Raw genomic sequence first — 20,719 nt, forward strand, 5'->3', positions numbered from 1 at the left:
GGCGCGTTTTGATAACGCAATCAAACAGCGTGCCGTGATGGACGGAGTAAAATGTCGGCAGTGTGGCGATATTTTAGTCCGTCCATCACCGCACTCGCATTTACGACTAAAAATAGTTTTGTGCAAGCAAAATAAATCATTCAGCACGCTGTGCGAGTACAGATTTCAACCAGCAGCAGCAATACGGCAGCCATAGTGCTCCGCAGCGCAAGATACTGTAAGGCTTACCGGCGACGGAGAAGTCCAGCTCTAATAATGTCCTCTTCTTGGCGTCATGACTACCCAAAAGTACCTGGACAGCCGAGCCGTGGCAGCACACAGGTATGTGACGTGTCAGAGGAGAAACGAGCCGTTCACATTACTCTTTGTGGCAGGTAACGGTCCACAAACCTCACCGCACTTTAGGGACTGTTCTTTACTTATGAAGGGGAGGAGGGTGGCTGGTTGATTTTTATTTTATTTATTTATTTTATTTTGATCCCCCCTATGTTCATCACTTATTGATGCTGTTTTTGAAGTATGAATAAGTCATTAAGTAATTTATTCCATTGAAATATCATTGATGTATTATAGAAAAGTGATTTATCTTTTTATAAATGACAAAAGGCACATCTGCCTCATTTTCGCTGTGGTATTGTGATACTACTCAGAACCGTGATACTTTCACTGGTATCGTACTGTGGGTCCCAATTTTGGTACCGTGACAACACTAATCTGGAGGGTATTCATCTGCAAAAATTAATGAAAAACTAAACAATGGTATTCGGTATTCGGCCAAGCGTTTTATTCGGCTTCAGCTTCGGCTACAAATTTTCATTTCGGTGCATCCCTAATATTTTTACATCTGATGATATTCTGTATCATAGCAACCAGTTGCAACCAAAGCGTCTCAGCTGAACAAATGCAGTGGCCACGATACGATACAGTACGACTTGATTCGATACGATACGATACGATTCGATACGATACGATACGATACGATATGATACGATACGATACGATACGATACGATATGATGCGATGTGATACAATACAATTTGATATACTCTATTGTCCCCGTGGGGAAATTCGTCTTGGACTCAGGAGCTGCACAAGTATTGCTGCCTTAAAATAACAGTCCAGAAGAAATGAAAAGCATATACAATAAAAAACATAAGAACACATACTACACGTAAACATCAGCCACTCATATATTGCACATAACACCGCCACACAACCGAGCACTATAAGCACAACACAACCTCTAAGTATCAAGCAACATAATCGAAAATCTTAACTGAGGCTGGCACAACTTAATTTTTAAAACAGTTCAGTTTCAATGTGGGCATCCTGTATCGTCTGCCCAAAGGTAAAAGCTCGTACTCAGAGGAGAATGTGGGAAGAGTCAGACAGTATTCTCTGTGCTTGTCTGAGGCCTTTATTGCGCCTCATTGCTTTTTTGCATTCTGCATTTAACAATCAACAAGTATTTCATTTGTTTTAAATCTGTATCATCTATTGTGTCATTGAAAAAGCAACAATAAACCTAATAATAGCCTAACAATAAAGCTTTTGTATAAAGCACTAAAATCAGGATACATGAAGTAATTGTGGAAAAAATAGCAATAATACCGCATATCATGCTGTTGAGCCAGCCTTGATCATTGCAGGGGAAAGTCCCTCATCACAACATCCCTAGTTAGCTAATCTTAGCATAAAGGCTAGAAAGAGAGGGAAACAGCATCTGGCCCTGTCCGAAAGTAGAAAAATCCACCTACCAGCATCTCTAAAACCTCATCCTGGCAACCTCAGAGTGACAGGTATCCAGAAAGTCATTGCTGCCCAGCCAAGAAATAGTTGCACACATAACATCCCTGTTTACATTTGACGTTTTTACTTTTTTTTTTGTGTTTGGACTAAATGAATGACTATAACATGTTAATTAGCGGGGTGCTACTAGAGGGATTTTGCCTTTAGACAGTCTGAAGCTAGACCATGCCCTCTGTTTACAGTATATATGCTAAGCTAAGCCAAGCTACCCATCTCTTAGCTGTAGATTCACATCTAACATACACACAAGTGGCATCAATGTTCTCATTTTGCCCAGCTGGCACCTGACGTCAATATAACGACAGAAAGGTGCTGGACTTTTATGTTCGACAGGTGATAAATTTTGGTTGGAATTAAAATTGGGTTGATGATATTTCAAATGTCTAATGACTTTAACATTTCATGACGTTTGAACATTAACATTATGATGTTTTGCAGACCTTGGGTTTTGTTCTCCATACCTTATGACTGAATATACAATAGCCCACTGAACAACACAACTTAAAACCAACAAAATGTCAACGTCATTTGTCAACGTCAAATTGACTTTAGCATTGGACATTGTCCTGACATTGAATTTTGATCACCTGACATCACAACCTTAATTCAACCATATATCTAACAACGTGAGGTGGCCAGCTGGGAACTCTCAGCAAAAAGAAGTACATTTCCCAAAATGTCAAACGAGACCTTTAACGGAATCCACTTAATATTTTCAGCTCTGACAATCAGTAATCCACACTGTGTGAAATAATGAAGCAGAAACGAGTTTAACTAAAAGAGGGAACAGTGGGAGCTCTTCTATGAGCGTCTCCATCCATCTCAAACAACTCATCTAAGCTGTTCTCAAATATTCCTCAATTGGTGCTCTGGGCAGATAAGAGCTCCTCTTCACCGTGATTCACTGACTGACTGACGGACGGACTGGTGATGTGTGATGCTGGACTGCTGGTTGATTTGGGGAAATGATGTCCTCATATGACAGTATTATTAGCTGAGGATTACCACGCACACACCCAGAGGAGGCGAACTGTCACTGCAGATGGTTTTCTCACAAGTAATGAACTTATCAGCGATGTTGCTGCTGGCAGGTCCTCTGACTGTCATTTTTGTCTCACTGTGATTAAACAACAACAGGTAACATGATGTAACCACATTAGCAGAGTGCTGCTTGTGACTGGTGCTGGCTATGGTATAAAATGGCACTGTGTATTTGCTGAAGACCTGTCAGCATTTATCTGATGTAAGTTGTGGCAACACTGTGCTGCGTATGTGTATTTGTATGTAAATATCTGGGAATTTGTATCACAGTTCGCCAACTATGAACCGAGAAGTATTGCGACGTGTCCTGACGTGCAGCTTTCAATATCAGACGTATCGCATTTCTGATGGTGACAAGACAGTTCCTTTGAATTTTGCTCACATCAAAGAGGGAAGACAAGTTAAAAGCTTGTTTGCCCATATCTTCTTCATAATTTCCAGCCAGACTGGCTGTCATTTAAACGGGATCAGTTCCCTCTCTCCAACAATAGGAATTCAGAGCTGCGAAAACACAGTGCAGTAGATACTGATGCTTCACCAAACTAATCCACTTGCTGGTACTTGTTTGCCCAGAGTCTTCTTTCTGCTATAATAAGAAGGAGGCATTGCTTGTCTGGGTCTCATCTGTCACCCACAGCTTCTCTTATGGATTTTCCTGTTTTGATCCTTGCCATCTGTGCCTCTTTCTCTCCCTCTGGTTTTCTTCCAAAGTCGACATCATGAACAATTCATTCTTAACCACGGCTTCACTGGATTTGGCTCAATAGTGCAGAGTAATTGTTAAACTATTCTGGTCTAGCGTTTGGTATATTCTCATTGTCTAAAACTAAGAGCTAATACAGAATTTGCTACCTGTGCATCGGAAGAACTTACTAAAAACTTAGTCATCCTGGAAGATTTTATCCAGAGAGGAACAAATCTCTCCCAAAGACAGAAACAAATCAGCTGAAGCTCCGTATATATCACCAGGAAGACAAAAATACAGAATGTTTTTCACTCACAGTAAACAGGAATCTAAAGAGTGGATTTAAAACACACTCGCTGAGCTGACATTGTCAAGGCTATATGGAGTAAATCTCAATGTGGTGTAACAGGTCAAGCATGAGAATTAGACAAATCTACAGAAATGAGTCCCTCCTGCCGCAGCTCCAGCAGTGTTTTTCTCAAATGACATCACAGAGTGGTGCTGTAGCGTTTAACCTTGAGGAGGTATCCACACAAATTGATTAAACTGGCACAGCTTGCAATATTCTGTTAAAAACATGGCTCAGTGAAAGGATCCTCAATAGGAGGATACCATTTTTATTTTGTGCATTTATTGTGTAAAATGGCTGCAGTCACATTCATATAGTGGCTGAGCTTAATGCCAGTTCGCCAGCTGCATTTACAACGTATCAACACACACAGCAATGAGTGACATTGTGCAACTGAAACTTTTAATTCATCCTCAGAGGTGCATGAGAAAAAAAGACACTCGATCTATCGCGGGCGCTGCCAGCTGGGCGCAGAATTAACTGTATTCTATTGCCTGTCTCCTCTTAATCAAGTGAAGTAAGCTTGGCTCGAGCTCTCCCTCACTGTACCAGACTCCATGTCACATCAACATTCCTCATTTCCCTCCCAAACTCACAATTAATACCAGATCTGCTCCTGGGCCGTGTGTGTGTGTATCCCTCTTCTGTCTGTGTGTGCTGCTGCCTTATATGCCCATGTGCATGCTGCTGTGTAAGGGTTTCCCTAGCACAGATATCTCACTCCCAGACATAATGGGGACTGGTCTCCACCGGTACAGAGTGGTACCACTGCAGACCGCAGTCATTCCTGTCTGCCTGCCTTCCCCACAGCATGTGTGCACCAGGCACCGACCTCAGCTATTGGATACGAAACAAAATACCTGTGAATGGAATGAGACCTGCACTCCTTCACCCCTGTGAAGCGCCAAACTGAAAAAGCAAAAAGCTACACATAATATCTTCAACAAGTGCCTCATTCGTTCAGTGTTTGTGTTTGGGAATTTTCCTGCTAAGTGTAGTGTACACGTCAGACTTTAAAAGGAAAATCCCACCTCAGTTACACACTTCACACTGTAACGGTCCGATGGTTTCCAAGGGAAATGCTACAGTGCTGTGATTTACTATTTTTGTGTACACCCACTTTACCCAAATGTGCATGTTCAGTTGTTGATTTTCCACATTTCCAAGAGTGCCTCTTGACAAGATTTAGAGAGGTGTGTTCTTTGTGCTGCAAGGACTGTGCGTTTTCCACGCAAGAAAAGTAAGAGTGAAGACAGAACAATGCCACAGAGCAGCATGCCCAGTTGTTCAAATTACCTCAAATTACCCCTCAACAGGGTTATATTTCAGATGCTGCTGGCAACAGCTCCACAAAGATGCAAGCTGTGGCTGCATTGAATTTCGACTGAGGCTGCCATCAGTAGAGAAATATGTCTGACAGCTCCGTGATAGATTGCTCTGTGAATGATTGTTGAATGTCAATGCAAAATGGTAGGTCTACAAAGAAACCCTTGCCTCCTCATTCTGCAGGACAGACAATAAAAACACGTTCACGTTTTCTTTCATATGTTTAGATAAGGCACAGGTGCAAGCACACTAATGAAAAAAATAGCATATATGTTGCACTGCATGAATTATAGCTTCCACCAGTTTTCATCACTGGTCCCCACAACTAAAAGAACATTAGATAATATTCTATATAGGCTAGTGCTCTACTGTATAAAAGAATTTCAAAAGAACTTTTTACAAAATTTTACAAATCCAGGTTACGAGCTCATTCATTGTTGTGCATGCTTTTTTAAACCTTGGTTAATTGATTTGTTTGGCTGCTTAGGGGGAGTGGATCCAGCTGCAAACACAACACTGACATATCATTTTATAAGGAATTGCCTAGGAGCTGCAGACACAAAGCAACATTAGCATTAATTTGGAGTCCCCAACTGTCAACCTGACGAACATAACTCCAAGATTCACTTTCATTTTAGCTCTGTTATGTTGTCACGGTGTTGCCTCCACCAACTCCAGAGGGAAATATCTGTCTTTTTAGCTGCTAAATGCTCCCCTATGTCACTAACGTTGCCTGTGTGCTGTTTGGATGCTGAGTAGATAGTGTGCAGTTTGTTTATCGCAACTTTTGTCACTGACAGCTGCTGGAAACAACACAGATGAGAAAGATTAGCCTGAACCAAAACACAAGAGTTTAACCACAAAAACCAAAACGACAAGCTAAAAGAAGCTACTTTACAAATATCTGGCTCCAGTGTAAAGGATGTAGGGGCATTTATTGGCAGAAATGGTATATATTATTCATAAATGTGTTTTCATAACTTTATAATTACCTGAAAATAAGAACTGTGGTGCTTTCGTTACTTTAGAATGAGCCGTTTATGTCTGTATTATAGATCTGAATAATAACTGGGATTATGTTAGGATTACGATGGCACCTATTCATTCCAATGGAGTAGCTTGCCTGGCTCATATGCCAAAAAGTTTTCTAGCCTCCGGGTTTACATCCGTGGTATGTGGCCCTTTGAATAGATGCAGTACTGTTTCTCCTGCTGGCCCAACTCGGCTCAGCGACCTCACATTGTGGTGACATCACAGATTTTTAAATCTCTTTTCTCGGCTTGAGGAAAGTCTTACAGATATATAACCACCATGGCTAAAAAATTCAGAGTAGGGTCATAACTGACCTTGTTTGCAGTTTGAGATGTCCTGTCAACAGTTTTACAGATGTCTCTTTTACAAAACTGGCCTATGGGGAAAATACTTCTGGGCCACAGGGGATTTCTTTCACTGCAGTACTGCAAGTGACCAGTAAGAAAAAAATGCTGCAAGGGTGAGCAGCTTATCTGGGGGTTTGAGCTGCATACATTGTGGGTTCTCTCCCGTTAAGTCTGCCACATTGTTCTACAGTAGCCAAGAAGGTACAAATCAAAAGCCCCTTTTACACTGCCAGATTTTCCGCGAATGTTGGGCCGTTTTGCCGGCAAGCTGCGAGCATTTAGACACACAGAGCTGGATTGGCCAGTTGATCTGAGGCGCCCAATTTTCCGCCTCGTAGGGTAGTCATATTGGCGGAACCCTTTTAGTTTAAACCGGGGCTGTTGAAGACTTGTGGGAGGAGCTGTTGATGACGCCGCACGTGCGAGGCACTGGCGGTGGATAAACAGGGAACAGCTGATAGCAGGAATTAGCGAGCAGCTAGTAGCAAGAGGGAAACACAAACCTGACAAACACTGTAAAGATGAGCAACTGGGGAGACAAGGAATAGCGCGCCCTCCTTGCCCTCGCAAACAAAGAGGCCATTAACCATCAGATGACAGGGACGGTGAGGAACGGGTCGACTTATGAGAGAATGGCTGAAGGACTGACCAGCCGCGGCTTCCCTCCCACGTCACTGTTTACGTCACACGCTGAGCTACACGTTTTGTTACTTGCTCACGCCCCCCATTGCCCCGAAAAAGGCACATTCTGTATTAACAAAAGTAGGTAGACGGCACTTTGCTGCACTCCCCGATTTTGTTTTTATACTGCCAATGCTGAAAAAATACTGATTGGGCTTTCCTGCAAATTTGCACAACTCCTGTCTAAAAAGGGCTTCTGACTGGCTCTTGATCAGGCCATTCATGTTTCCTACACATTAGACCTTCAAACTGTTAAATACTCAACCACTGTATGTTCACTAGCTAGATGCTGACTTTCTGTCTGATGTTTGGTGTCTGCATACAGCTGCCTGCTAAAGCTGAAACTGACGCAAATGAAACTGGTGACAGTTAACCAAAACAGTAGATTTGCAAACCAGAAACCTTTAACAATGAGCTGAAAGACATTTGAATGCTCCGTAAAGCTGACAGGAACTACAGAGTGTGGGGATAATTCTCTGCAAGTCACTATGCAAGAACCCTTTTCATGTTACACATCAATTCATCAATATAAAAATATTGATAATAGCAGCTTTAAATATGTCACATTTTCCCACCAGTGTAAGGTTACCTGGCACAAAGCTCCAAACCAAATGGTCTGCTGGCACTGGGCTGCACAATGGTTTGTTTTGCTAAAAAAATGTTCTGTTAACTAACTCAAGTGTAGCTGCAGTGTAGATATTTCAACATGAAGTCATGCATGTTTGCCCACCTGGCCATGTGAATAAGAAAAAGGAAACGCCACCATAAAACAAAATGAGCCAAGACCTACAAGGTACATTACCTACACTTGATGTTATGACTTTAGGGTGAAATTTTCCTTTAAATCTTTCACCCAAACCAGCTCTGCCCAGACTTGAAAGTCATCTCACACCTAAAGTGTGATTAGAAAATCGTCCTCGGGGTGGTACACATCCCTGAGCGCTGGATATCATGTTCCACCAGACATTTTCTGTGACATGCACGCGTCATTAAGGAAATCAAAGAATCACTGTGTAGCTGGGTCTAGTGGGAGCCATAAGAAATATCCCACCATATAGAGCAGTTTCCTGTTCTGACAGGATACCACAGCCGAAGAAGGGAAACCCAACACCCACCTGCAAATAACACTGACTCAGACATGGTGAGAGGAGCCCCTGACATCTTGGTGTATGTGTGTGAGTGAGTTTGTGTGTGCTGGGCTTGTGTGTGGGAGGCCTGCCATATGCTGGATGTGCCAAAGCAGAGCTGTGAGGTGTAGTAGGTGTATAGCAGACAATATAGCATGAGGTAATTATGGATACTGTGCAGAGGCCTGACACATCAATTAATGAAACAACCAAGAATAAGTTTTCCCATTTTTGATGAATTAGCTACAAAGAAATGCATCCAGGCATAGCAATATATAACATACAGCACATACAGAACTTTACTTACACCTACACAACACAGACTCTAATTACGATCAAACTACTTTTCTATAATTGATCACACTTGAGGGTTTAGAAAAATAATTTGATATTCTGAAAGTGTATTGCTTTCTTGCTGATTAGATGAGAAGATAAATTAGGCTCTAATGTCTGTACGGTAAATGCATCACTACAGCTGGCAGCCTGTTAGCTTAGCATTAGCTTAGCATTAGAGGACTGTTTATTGGCAAGAAGCGACAACTTCCTGAAGTCTTGTCGTCACCATGCTGTTGCCAGGCAGCAAGCCGAGACCTGGGGAACGGCTCCTGGCCAAGAAATGGTTGTGCCAAAAATTCCTGCTCTGCTGAAATTCTCAGGGACATAACCCGTGTAACACCACAACGTGTTAATTAGTTAGATTAAGAGTCACTGTCAGGGTGGACTTGGTTACGTTTGGACAGAGCCAGGTCAAAGTCCTGCATTAGATCAGATACCCAATGGGTGAGGTGATTCCTTGGTGGTATTTTGTCTTAATTTTCTTTCTGTGTTCAGTTCTGGGAATAATAATAATCTACTTTGACGTTTTTAATCCTCTGATTGCTGACTTTGTCTTTTGGTTTTGTCTTCTGCACCACCTGCAATATGAGAGCTGCTTCAATTAGGTGCGTTAATGTAGAGATGTGCTGCTCAACATTATGAGAATATGCAAAAATTCTTAATCTAAATTGTATTTCTTTACTTACCTGCTTTTTAAAATATATTATCTTATTTTCAAATGTGTGAAATGCCCCGAAATGATCACTTTAAATATGCTGCCTAACCTAATTAGGGGGTTAGCGGGTCGTGAAAATCACACCTGTGCAGCACTCTGAGCCAGCTTAGCTGTTTCCTTCCGTTTCCAAGCTTTATGCTAAGCTAAGCTAACTGTCTGCTGGTCGTGGCTTTATCACTAATGTACAGATATGAGAGTGGTCCCAATCTTCGTAGTTAACCCTCGGCAAGAAAGCCCTTCCCAAAATGTCAAATTATTGCTTTCTGTGTACGAGAGAAAGCGTGCCCAAATTATTGAGCTCATTATTACATGACAGAGGCTGAAAAGTTCATAAAGTAACTAGCTTATTGACTTTGTAGCAGCACAAAAAGGAAATCAGCTTTGGCGAGAGAGATGCAATAAAGACATTCATAAAGGCCTCCTGACAAAGCCAGGTCACCGGCGTTAGCATAATATGGAAAAATCACCTCAATTGCTCCCACTTGGCAGAGAGAGACGGAGAGAATGGATGGAGCAATACGGAGGTTCAATTTGGCAGGCAGTGGCTCGGTTAAGGTCAACCCACCCTCGGATTGACTGGCTGTTTGGTTTTACTGGGAAGACAACGAATGATGCGCCTGCACCTCGGCCTTATCTGTCACTGCAGATAGAGGGTATCTTGAGGTTTAGACATCCTGCAGTGTCACAGTATGAAATGTGATGGAAATCTTCCACCTATATGGAACTTCCTATATTAACCCAACCAGTCATCCTCTAATGCCCCAAGAGACGCACATGTCCACTGTCTTTTAACCTATCAGTCTTAAACCTGCAATAACTGACTTTTTGGTGTCTTCAGGGGGCAGCAGAAACCAGCTGTGAACATACTGACATATCAACAGTGTTGGTGGGGAAAAAATATCAGACACACATACACATGTGTACGCCCAAACAAACTAAAAACTAATAATAATCTTAAAATCTTTCAAAATAGTGTATACTTTTTGAACATCCTGAAACTTAATGCTACATTAATTGATTAATTTTTGCCATTTGGGGACAGCAGATAAAGATGACCAAAGACATATTACCTTTTAAGTTGATATGGACAAACATGTTAGCATATTTATACATCCAACAGACACAGAGCAACATTAGTATTCATTTTTGGAATCATGCTTCTGGCCACCTGGCAAAAATATGTCCAATATTCACTCTATTTTCAGCTGTCTTTCGGTCTTGGCTCTGCAGCCGGTAGTGGTGAAACCGGCTGCAGCGTAACCACTCGGGACCACTGAAAGTGGTTGTTTTTACCACTGACAGGCTCAGATTGTTATTAAATGTGTCTGACAACTTATGAAAAGGATCCCTACAGAGATAGACCTTTTTGATAAAGAGTAAGATCCTTTTTGATTATCCGGAAACAGCCCCAAAATCGCGACTGCCCATCCCACCAGACTCCATTTTAAAAAAATGTAATTTTAGCATTAATAGAGCTAGTATATTTTCACATCTAAATCGGTTAATTAAGGGTTAATTTTAACCAAACCACAATTGGTGATTGTTGGAGTGGTGAAAACATGAAGTAAGACAGCTTTTGTGAGTTTCGTTTTGCTCCTGTGAAGTTTTAATGACATGTGTTTTACAATGATAAAATTACTGTTTATTTAAATGGAGTCTGGTGGGCTTGGCGCGAGCAATGCCCTGGTTAAACAAAAAGGATCTTAACCTTAAACAAAAAGGTCTATCTCTGTAGGGGTCCTTTCCATAATGTTGTCTGACACTTAGAATAACAGGTTGAACCTGTCAGTGATTAAAACAAGCACTTTTATTTGACGTACATTGAGGTTGCACTATTGCCCCAAGTGGTTACATTGCAGCCTGTTTTGCTGCTTGTGGCTGCAGCGGTCTCGCTAATACTGGACCAGTGTCGAAAATTGTTGTCACCACAAGTCTTAGACAGAAAAACATGAAAAATTAGGGTCCAGGTTATAAAATATCGAAGTTACCCTTTAAGGGAAAATCTGTCTCTTTAGCTGCCTAATATTCCACAGAGTACACCAGCTACAGTCATCGCTCGCTAGCTGAATATGGCTAGTTGTTAAGTGTTGATACTGGTGTGCAGTCTGAGAGCAGTGAGAATAAACCAAAGCAATACAGGTATGTGCTGGAAAACTAAACCAATTAGTAAAATGGCACCATAGCCCTCTTCACTTTCAACAGTCATTTGATGTATTGTTACTATAAAAATATATATCTTTGCCATTTTTAAGATAATTTTCATGCCAGTAATTAATTACTACCTAACGGACAACACCATACTGAATGGCAGCATGGATTTGATGTACTCTGCCAATTTTCTGGCCTTGGGCATTGCATCAATATTCCTCATGCTCCAGACATTTTTCTTGCATCTCAACCTATTCACCGGTCCAATGCACCACTGAACACTCACCGCACCTCTTCTACAGCTGAAACCTTACTGCATGCCAAGTGGCCTCCTGAGTGCGCAGAGTGACTGAATATTGCCATTCAATACCTTACAGTATGTGCTCGTACTGTAAACTCTGCATTTCTGCACTGTGGGTCAAGAGGAATATTATGATACTACATGTTGTCATCACTACAAATGAGCATACATTTAAGTGAGTCTAATTCTGACTGTGCAGCTGAAGCCTTGCAGCCGTGTGCTGTTGTAAGCAAACACACATGGAAACAGAAAACAAGCTGTTTGTTTAGCAAAAATGTTTCACTGTCCCTTTAAAACAAAGAGGTACAGTGAACTAAAGTGCTCTTCTCATGATGCCAGGCTTCTGTTGGTGATTCATCAATACGGCCACAGAGTCTCTCAGAGTTTCTCTCCCTCTCTCTGCCTGTCTGTCTCTCTTTCTCTCCCTCACTCTATAACTCAGTTTTATTCGCATCACTCTGCATAATGCATGATAGCACATAGGTCCCCCAAGGCCTTTCATTACGTAAACCTGTTGCAAGAGGAGCCACAGCAGCACTTTTACAACATCCATCAAAACAGGGGGCAAGCATGTGTTAGAGTGCTTTGTGATGTATTGCTGTTTAAGCAGCAGTGAAGTCTGACCGCAATTACACTTACTTTCAAAGCACACACCTCTAACTATTTTGAAACACTGGGAAAGCCAATTGTGAAAACTACCGGCGAGGTATTGTGTGCACCGGAATCAGCAAATGTGCACAGGAATGAAAGACATCCTTCCTCTCTGGGTGAAAAGAATAAGACTCACCTCTGCAGGGCATTATTGCAGGAAAACCAACAGGGAGAGCCCCTTTCACTGAAAGCTCTCAAAGTCAGACTTCAAGCCTGAGGATATCAGACCCTACTTCGTCATTTTGTGCATTAACAAAACAGCCACATACAGTATAAGAAGGATGTCAGAGAATAGCATCTGCAATGTAACACTGCACAGGAGACAGAAGAGGCGAGCTGGCCTTAAGAGGACCACTCTCTCTCATCCTGATCCACTCATCATCATCACCTGCCTGCAGCCTCTGCGGCTCACTCTGAGAATAGGAAGCACTATTTCATCTGCAGAAATGCTCTTTTAGTGTTGAGCTAAAGTTCACGGTTCCACAACAAGAAAGAGACTGTGGCATGACCTTTGCATAGAGATAAGAGATGCGGAAGCAGGTGTATCAGAGGGAGGCTTTATATAGATCCGGGCAGTATGGTGCAGGTAAAACTTGCTTGGATCAGTATCACCTACCATGTTACATAAATATATGGATGTCTGGAGTAAATCCAAAGAAGCATTTACCTTGTTGTGCTGATATAAATATCTGCTGTGAGATGAGAGGGGGAACTTTACAAGTTCAGCATGGGGATTTAGAATCTGTGGATGTTTGGTAAGGACATGGAGTGGAGAAGGATCCCTGTTGCATGGACTTACAGTACTCACAACTCACCGCTTGCATTCTTCCCACAGATCAAGTGTTGCCAGTGCTGCAGAGACCCCCATATCTCTGCGTCAGTGTTGACGGCCTGCTCCAGGGTCTCCACTGTGAACTTGGGGATCCCGTTATCACGCTCCAGCAGCGCACTGCGCAGCACCCGCGCGTACACCTCGCGGAAGAGGCTCTCCATGCACGCGGCCAGGTAGATCGCGGCGTGCTCGTGGATCCTGACCGCAATCTTGCTGTCGACCATCCACCTGAAGAACTTCCCCACGTTGAAGATGAGTCCGCAGCGCGCCGACTTCCCGCGGCAGAACTTGTCCTCCTCCGTGCTCATGTTGTACAGGGACAAGGCACTGAGGGCCGCGCTGATGCAGCTCATCGAGACGCTCCACGACAGGACGATCTTTATGGCACTTTGGATCTCGTATTTGGTGCATTTGGCGTAGCGCAAACTCAAGCGCTGCGACTCCTTCGCGACCCTGACCAGGGCCCGGCTGATGAGCACCGAGAGCCTGAGCAGGACGTCCTGCGGGGGGGTCGGCAGGGTCATCTCCTCGTCCCTGCTCAGCGCGCTCGCCACTTCCCCGAGGCTCCACGGCACATCCTCAAGCTCGGGTAGTTTAGCGCACTGCCCGGTGCTCTCCAGGATCTCGGCGTCTTCGACCAGGACCGTGTTAACAGTGTCCAAGCTGTTGTGTCGACTGTGCATCGAGTCGGTTAAATGCCAATAATTCCCCCCATGTGCCTCTGAGCAGCACAGCGACGCACTGGAAGATCTGAAGGAGTCGGCGGCTCCACCATAACCCGAGTCTAGCGTCAAATCCTCCAGGGTCCTCGCTACTGACTTGCTACTCCTTGCCATAACTGCACTTCATACTGTAAAAGAGGGCTTTGGGAAAGTGGAGGAAAATATTCAAGGCGGTGGAGTTTGAATACGCACGCGTCTGGCACGAGCTCTGCTGACAGATATTATTCTGCGTGCAGGAAAAGTCCATCCGAGGCTGTCGTATAAAGTTAAAGAGTAGTATCTCACTACAGTGCATCAACAATCACACAGTGCTGTAGCAGCGCAGTGCCTGACAGATGGAGGCGGGGCCGCAGAGACCGAGAACAACTGTCAGCCAATGGACTCTCGGGATGAAGCAGCAAGGAGTTTTAATTGGATCGCTTTAGAGGATCAATATAAAGTCATTGATGTAGCCCATGATGAGGCTTATTATTATCAATAATAAAAAAGGCAGTGTAAACAGCGAGCTCAGTGCTTGTGCCATACTCTATACCCTACTTTCAGGAAGTTTCTCAAAACTTTGCAATAACATAAACGCATAAACCCTGTCATGTAAAGGGACAATGTAAGAGACAGAAGTTGCAGTAAATAATAAATCACATAATATACAGTGGTGCTTTTATGTAACCATGTTTAGGGGACTAGTCCTCCAGAGGATCAGGCTTTTCAGATATTTTCTGAGGGGCCCATGTCTGATCGTAACATGACTCAAGACCATTAATAATAGATTGCATGCATAATGTATCCTTCTCTGTTCCTCTGGAGGATAACTCATTGAAAAGATCTGAATTACTTTCAAGGTCATTCGCTGGGATCACTTGCAGGGTCTAACCTTGCCATTTGGTTTTCTTCCCCCTAAACCCATATATAGGCTCTGTGGAATGGGTTTGACCCCCAGTCAACCTTAAATAAAAGCCATGATGGATGCATGTGTCAGTGCAATTTAAAAGATGGGAGCGATATTCTTTATTCTTTAACTGCAGCAGTGAGGTATTTGGTTTGAGTTAAATGTACTGGAAATAACTGCAGTCATACTGTAATACCGGCAAAACCAGTTCAGTGCAAATAACTGTAAAATGTCTCGGGGGTTGGCTCCGTGAACTGGAGATTGCTCACTGATCTGAGGGACTGTGGCTGCTTTACATCTGAGATGCAGTGGACTCTGCATTTGACAGCAGGTTGGATGTGTCTCTGGAGCAACAGTGAACCCTGGTGTTGTGCAGCCAAACTTCAGTTTATTTGTCAGGGCGAAATTCTCCAATTTCTGACAGTTAAAGAGACAACTGGAAATATTTATTCTTCACTGGGGATAGACATCTGTCACAAAAGATACTTAAGCATGTCACAGCAGGAAACACACAGGTGTAAATACTGAAATGAATGACGGCTGATTCGCATCTCGCTGCTTCGGTGTCAAGGTCCTGGTATTGTGCATGTTGGCTCACTTTCACTGCTTACAGGGACACTTGAATAGAACAAGGCCATTATTTGTTACAAGTAAAATCTGTGCTTTTCCCATTATGACAAGTCAACAAGTCTGCTGTGGACAATACCTATCTGTTAATGCATTACAAGCACATGATGCATGTCAATACACATACAAAAAAAAGGCATATTCACAATCTGAAGGTCACACAAGAAAAGGACAAGATGCCAGACAGTGCAGGATGTCTGAGAGAAAAACATGTTTCTCCAAAACCAACTTATGGACATGTTGAATGTTTTAGTAGGTTCTCTCTCTGCTCCAGTGTAAACAGAATACTATCCTCATACATAACTGCAAAGTCTATTGAAGGGTCTGCACAGCACAGAAGGCAGCAGAATGAGAGAAGTCAGAAACACATCGGACAATAGAAGTGAAAGGGGGCACAGATATTCAGTAATATCATTTAAATGAAATAAAGGAGCGAGACAGGGCTTCATAACAGTAATGCCCTCTGAGAAAGACCAAGAGACTGATTGATTTGTCTTAATAATGCTGATTTATCTAAGTAACCTCATTGGTCGCTCTATGACAGCTCTATGCTTTGAGAGAAAGAAAGAATTTGATGTTGGGCACCAAAGAATTTTTGGAGAATCAATTCTTGTAAAAATGAAAGCAGCTAAATTGGGTTATCAAACTCACCTTGAAGGTCTTTGCGAGGATAATTTAATATCGCAGTTTCATCTCTAGGTTGGGTGCAAATTAGCCTTTCCGGCTGAGGGACTGCTTTAATCAAACTTAATTTAGAAGGAGCAGCATGTCAGAGGGAGCACAATTCGGAATGAGGTAATTAGAAAAAAAAGGTGATTTTGTGCCAAAAGCCATTTTCTAGTTAAAACCCACAGGAGTCCGAGCACAGACCAAGTGACCTGTTTTTAAGACACACTATCAGCATAGCTCTAGGGGAGGTAATGTTGGTCCGTCCACAACTTTGGTTCAGACTTAAATATCTCTGAAACTATTACGCTGGATTGAATAAAAATTTGGTACAGATATTCATTGTATAGCACGGTGGTGCAGTGGTTAGCACTGTCGCCTCACAGCAAGAGGGTTCCTGGCTAAATCCGAGGAGGGAGCCCTTCTGCGTGGAGTTTGCATGTTCTCCCCATGGGTTTTCTCTGGGTACTCCAGCTTCCTCCCACAGTCCAAAGACATGCAGGTTAATTGGTGACTCTAAATTGTCCGTAGGTGTGAATGTGAGCGTGAATGATTGTCTGTCACTATGTCTTGGCCCTGCGATAGTCTGGCGACCTGTCCAGGGTGTACCCTTCCTCTCGCCCAATGTCACCTGGGATAGGCTCCAGCCCCTCTTCGACCCTCAAGAGGATAAGCAGTTCCAAAAATGGATGGATGTTCATTGTACCCAGACAATAGATGCCACCATGAGGATCACGTTTTTGGTTTTGAGTGAAATGTCTCGACAACTATTGGATGTACTGGTGTAACATTTGGTAGAGACATGCATGTTTCACCTATTTCCAGTATTGTAATTTTATGACCAAAAAACCTGCAAAAGCACAAGACATTCTCATCAGCCTCTGCTGTACTTTGTGTTCAGTGCCAATTAAACTAAGATGGTACACATGGTAGACATTATAGGCCACCTGCTAAATGTCATCCTGTTAGCATGCTGACATTAAAAACACTTGGCTAAAAGAGAGGTACAGCTAGCTGCTAAATTACAGCTATCTACACAGTTGTATGTATACAGTACATATACAGTATGTAACACATGTACTTCATCTAATACAGCATAAAAGCTGCAAATCAATCAGTGTGCTCCAGTCCCCTTTTCCTCTCAGAAGTGTGCCGCTAATTGTACTGTCAATGACCTTAGGACACTGACTGAACACTGAACATGTTGGCCAGTATCTCTGCAACCTACTCTTTGTGCCAAAGTCAGTCAGTGGCCAAAGCTGTGACTGCTCTAATAAGTGCAAATAGAAACCTTGAAGCAAATTCTGAAAAGGGAAAGAACACTCATGCTCTTGAAAGCGAGAAAACAGAAATGAAAGACAAAATAAATGAGTGAAACAAGGGAAAATGTTAAATAATCTGATAAAGGGGATTCCAAGGCCTTTCAAAAACAATCCTGGTTAAGACTGCCATCTAGTGTCCACTTGCAAAGCTACATGCAATTGCAAGTAACTCAACACAGCCAAGCTTGTTTAGGGTGGAACTACTGGAGAACTGGAGTCCTTGACATGAGCAATCAGAACAAAACATTACTTAAATTCTACCCTATTGAGTGGAGTGAGAATTTAATTAAATTTGCTTTTGGAAAAAGCAAAGAGGTCAGAAAAGGTTGATCAGATAGTAGCTGTATTATTGAGAAGTTAGCAGAAGGTGGAGAATGGAAAATGCTACCATACATTGGCTAATAATTTGCAGATCGACCGCAGACTATCAGCACAAACCCAGAAGATGATCCACTGCAGACTTGCGGTCCATCACCCTCCCTATCTTCTACGGTATGATGGCCTGAGCTAACCATTTTGACTGTGGGATTCTGGAAAGCCGGGGTATGCCCCAAGAAAACAGCATGCTACTGCTTTACAGGCACATTCACCATAATTTACTCCAGAAGAGAGAGAGATGTGCGGTCTGGGAACACCAGGCCACTAAGGCAGTTTCTGGTGCAGCTGAAAAAGACAGCCTCCAGACAGAAAGCTTCAGTGCAGACTTTACTGCCTTACATTAAGCTATGCTGTTTATTGTTAGACCTCAGTTTCTGAATCACTGAGCAGGCAGTTTCAAGCCAAGCTGATCTGTTTTCCCATTAGTCTATTCTAGATGACTACAACAGAAAGAGGAATTGTCAGGTGCAATGCTGCGAGGAAGTTAAAAGCCCGTACAGGTAGATACTTTCTATAATAGTAGATATACTGTGTAGCTCCACAAGCCTGCGTCTGTGGACATATTATTTGACATCCTGCTTCAGGGTGATACAGTATGTCCCTCTCATCAGCACAGCACATTTTCTTTCTTCTTGAAGTGGTATTTCTGTGTGTTTTAAAGGAGGAGGAACAGGTTATATGATTTTTCATGAAAGTATTTGTATTACCCCTTGTAGAAAACAGAGTGTGAGTAAAATTAAACATTCCGTAGGGAGGCAGTTACACCTAAAAATGCAATAACTTATGCAACAAATGTAACAAAGCAAATATAAATCAAATATTGCCTGATTTGCCATCAGGTATGCTCACAATGTTATTTAAAACACTGAGTAAAGCAGTTTCACATGCTCAGCTCATCACAGACAGGCCGCTAGCACAGCACCTGCTAATGTGTGCTCACCTTTTTTTTATCTGATATGTTCAGGAGATTTTTACGAGGAGCCGAATTATCTGCTTAGGTCTCTTCCTCTTCAAGACAAACATACCTGGTGATTTAGACCGTTAAAAACACTGAATAAAGAAGTTTTGCATTAACGTTTTTCTGACACTGTTTGGCTGTGTGGAGGGGCTGCTAACTTCTGTGGCCGACATGAAAACGCAATGGCCCTATCTAAAGTCCAGTGTTTGGTTTGTCTGTTCTAGGCTACTGTGAAACATGGTGGTGCCACATGGTGGACTCTGTAGACAACGACCCATTATGGATGTATTTAGAGACCTAGATACAGCATTGGCAACAGGGCCCCAATCGTTCCCATGAAAGTTGCTCAGTGGTGCATGACGCCAATAAAGCAGATGATCAGCGCTGCTTCCTTATAATTGGGCCCATACAGCAGGCGTACTAGAGACTTAGGGCCGCCAAGCATGGCCGCTTAGTGCTCACCTACCTTGAATGGGGATAAAATAATTTAATCTTATGGCTCTTTTAGACTTCTGAAATGTTATTAGACCAGCAGATTAAATCTTAATAGAAAAACAAGTCATTTTGTGGGGGCTGTGACGTTAAAAAAATGTATCCACTGATTTATAGATCAGTGGTTCCCAACTGGTCCAAGCAGGGGGCCCGATCTCTCCGTAGTCATTAGCTCAACGTCCACAGAGTTGAATATATTCAGTGTCATACTTGTGTTTGGCCACGTCTCAAATGTGTTTGCTGTCTCTGTTAAGTAGCTGTCCCTTATTCACTCAGTCTACAGCAGGAAACGGCACTTCAGAATAAAAGCTCTGTGCTGGAAATTCAGTGTACTTGAAAATAAAATGTGTTTTTTTGCAAAGCTGACATGTTCGCAAGTCACTTGCGGTCCATTCAGAATGGACCCGCGACCCACTTTTGGACCCTGACCCACCAGTTGGGAACCACTGTTACAGATGTCACTTTTCCAATGTCAGTCTATGGGAAAATGTCTTTTGGGCCCAATGGCATCATGTGACAGACCCCAGAAAGGTCTGTTCTTCTGTTTGGACACTATGAAAGTTGGCTTCAAAGCTTGGCACACTTCCTTGTGGCCAGGGCCCTATAACAACAGGATAATTCTTATTTTCAGGTGATTATACACTAAAGAAAACGTACTTAAGATAAGATACACCTTTATTGATCCCATAATTGAGAAATTCCAGTTCCAATTTACACTTATTATGTAATATTCCATTTCTGCCACTAAAGTCAATGCCATTTTGACTAAATCTTACACACTGAACCTTTAAAGGGTAAGTCCAACCTATATCAGAGGTTACTAGCTTTTATTCCTTGATTTTCACAAAGAGAGATGTATTTTCATGATGAAGGTCGAGAGACAAATCAAAAAACAGCAACCACTAGGACAAAATGGCAGCACCTGGGCTCTATCCTTTTTTACTGTTATTATGCAACAGCTGTAAGCACAATATTAAAATAAAACTCCTTTAAATAAATGTAATTAGGCTAGTAGTCAGATACTCCTTTCCACAGACAAACTTACTAATCAGGTCAAACAATCAGTCTAAGGTGCTGGTGCTTATTAAGGATACTGGGTGTGTTTGTTGACATTGTCCAAAATAGTTACATGGTTAAAAGTTACTGTTTGCTGTAGTCTCTTATTTATAACTGCGGCAAACAACAATAGCCGTGTTACGTATAAGCAGCTGTAGATTCATTATCCCAATTTACTCCTTTATGTAATTTAACGTGGCTCACTCATTGGTGCAGATTATCGCTGCAGAGT

General features: G+C 42.5%; 1 protein-coding gene across 2 annotated transcripts in view; it reads right to left on the reverse strand.

The window, feature by feature from the left end:
* Positions 1-14,399, reverse strand: part of btbd11b (BTB (POZ) domain containing 11b) — a 100,895-nt gene extending 86,496 nt beyond the window's left edge. For both annotated transcript variants that reach the window (XM_050074139.1, XM_050074138.1), the window contains exon 1: positions 13,364-14,399. In XM_050074139.1, coding sequence (XP_049930096.1) covers positions 13,364-14,216 — 853 coding nt within the window. In that variant the 5' untranslated portion in view covers positions 14,217-14,399. The remainder of the gene's footprint in view (positions 1-13,363) is intronic.
* Positions 14,400-20,719: the final 6,320 nt, after the last annotated feature.

Source organism: Epinephelus moara, chromosome 20, assembly GCF_006386435.1.
Source record: "Epinephelus moara isolate mb chromosome 20, YSFRI_EMoa_1.0, whole genome shotgun sequence".
Classification (NCBI taxonomy): Eukaryota; Metazoa; Chordata; class Actinopteri; order Perciformes; family Serranidae; genus Epinephelus; species Epinephelus moara.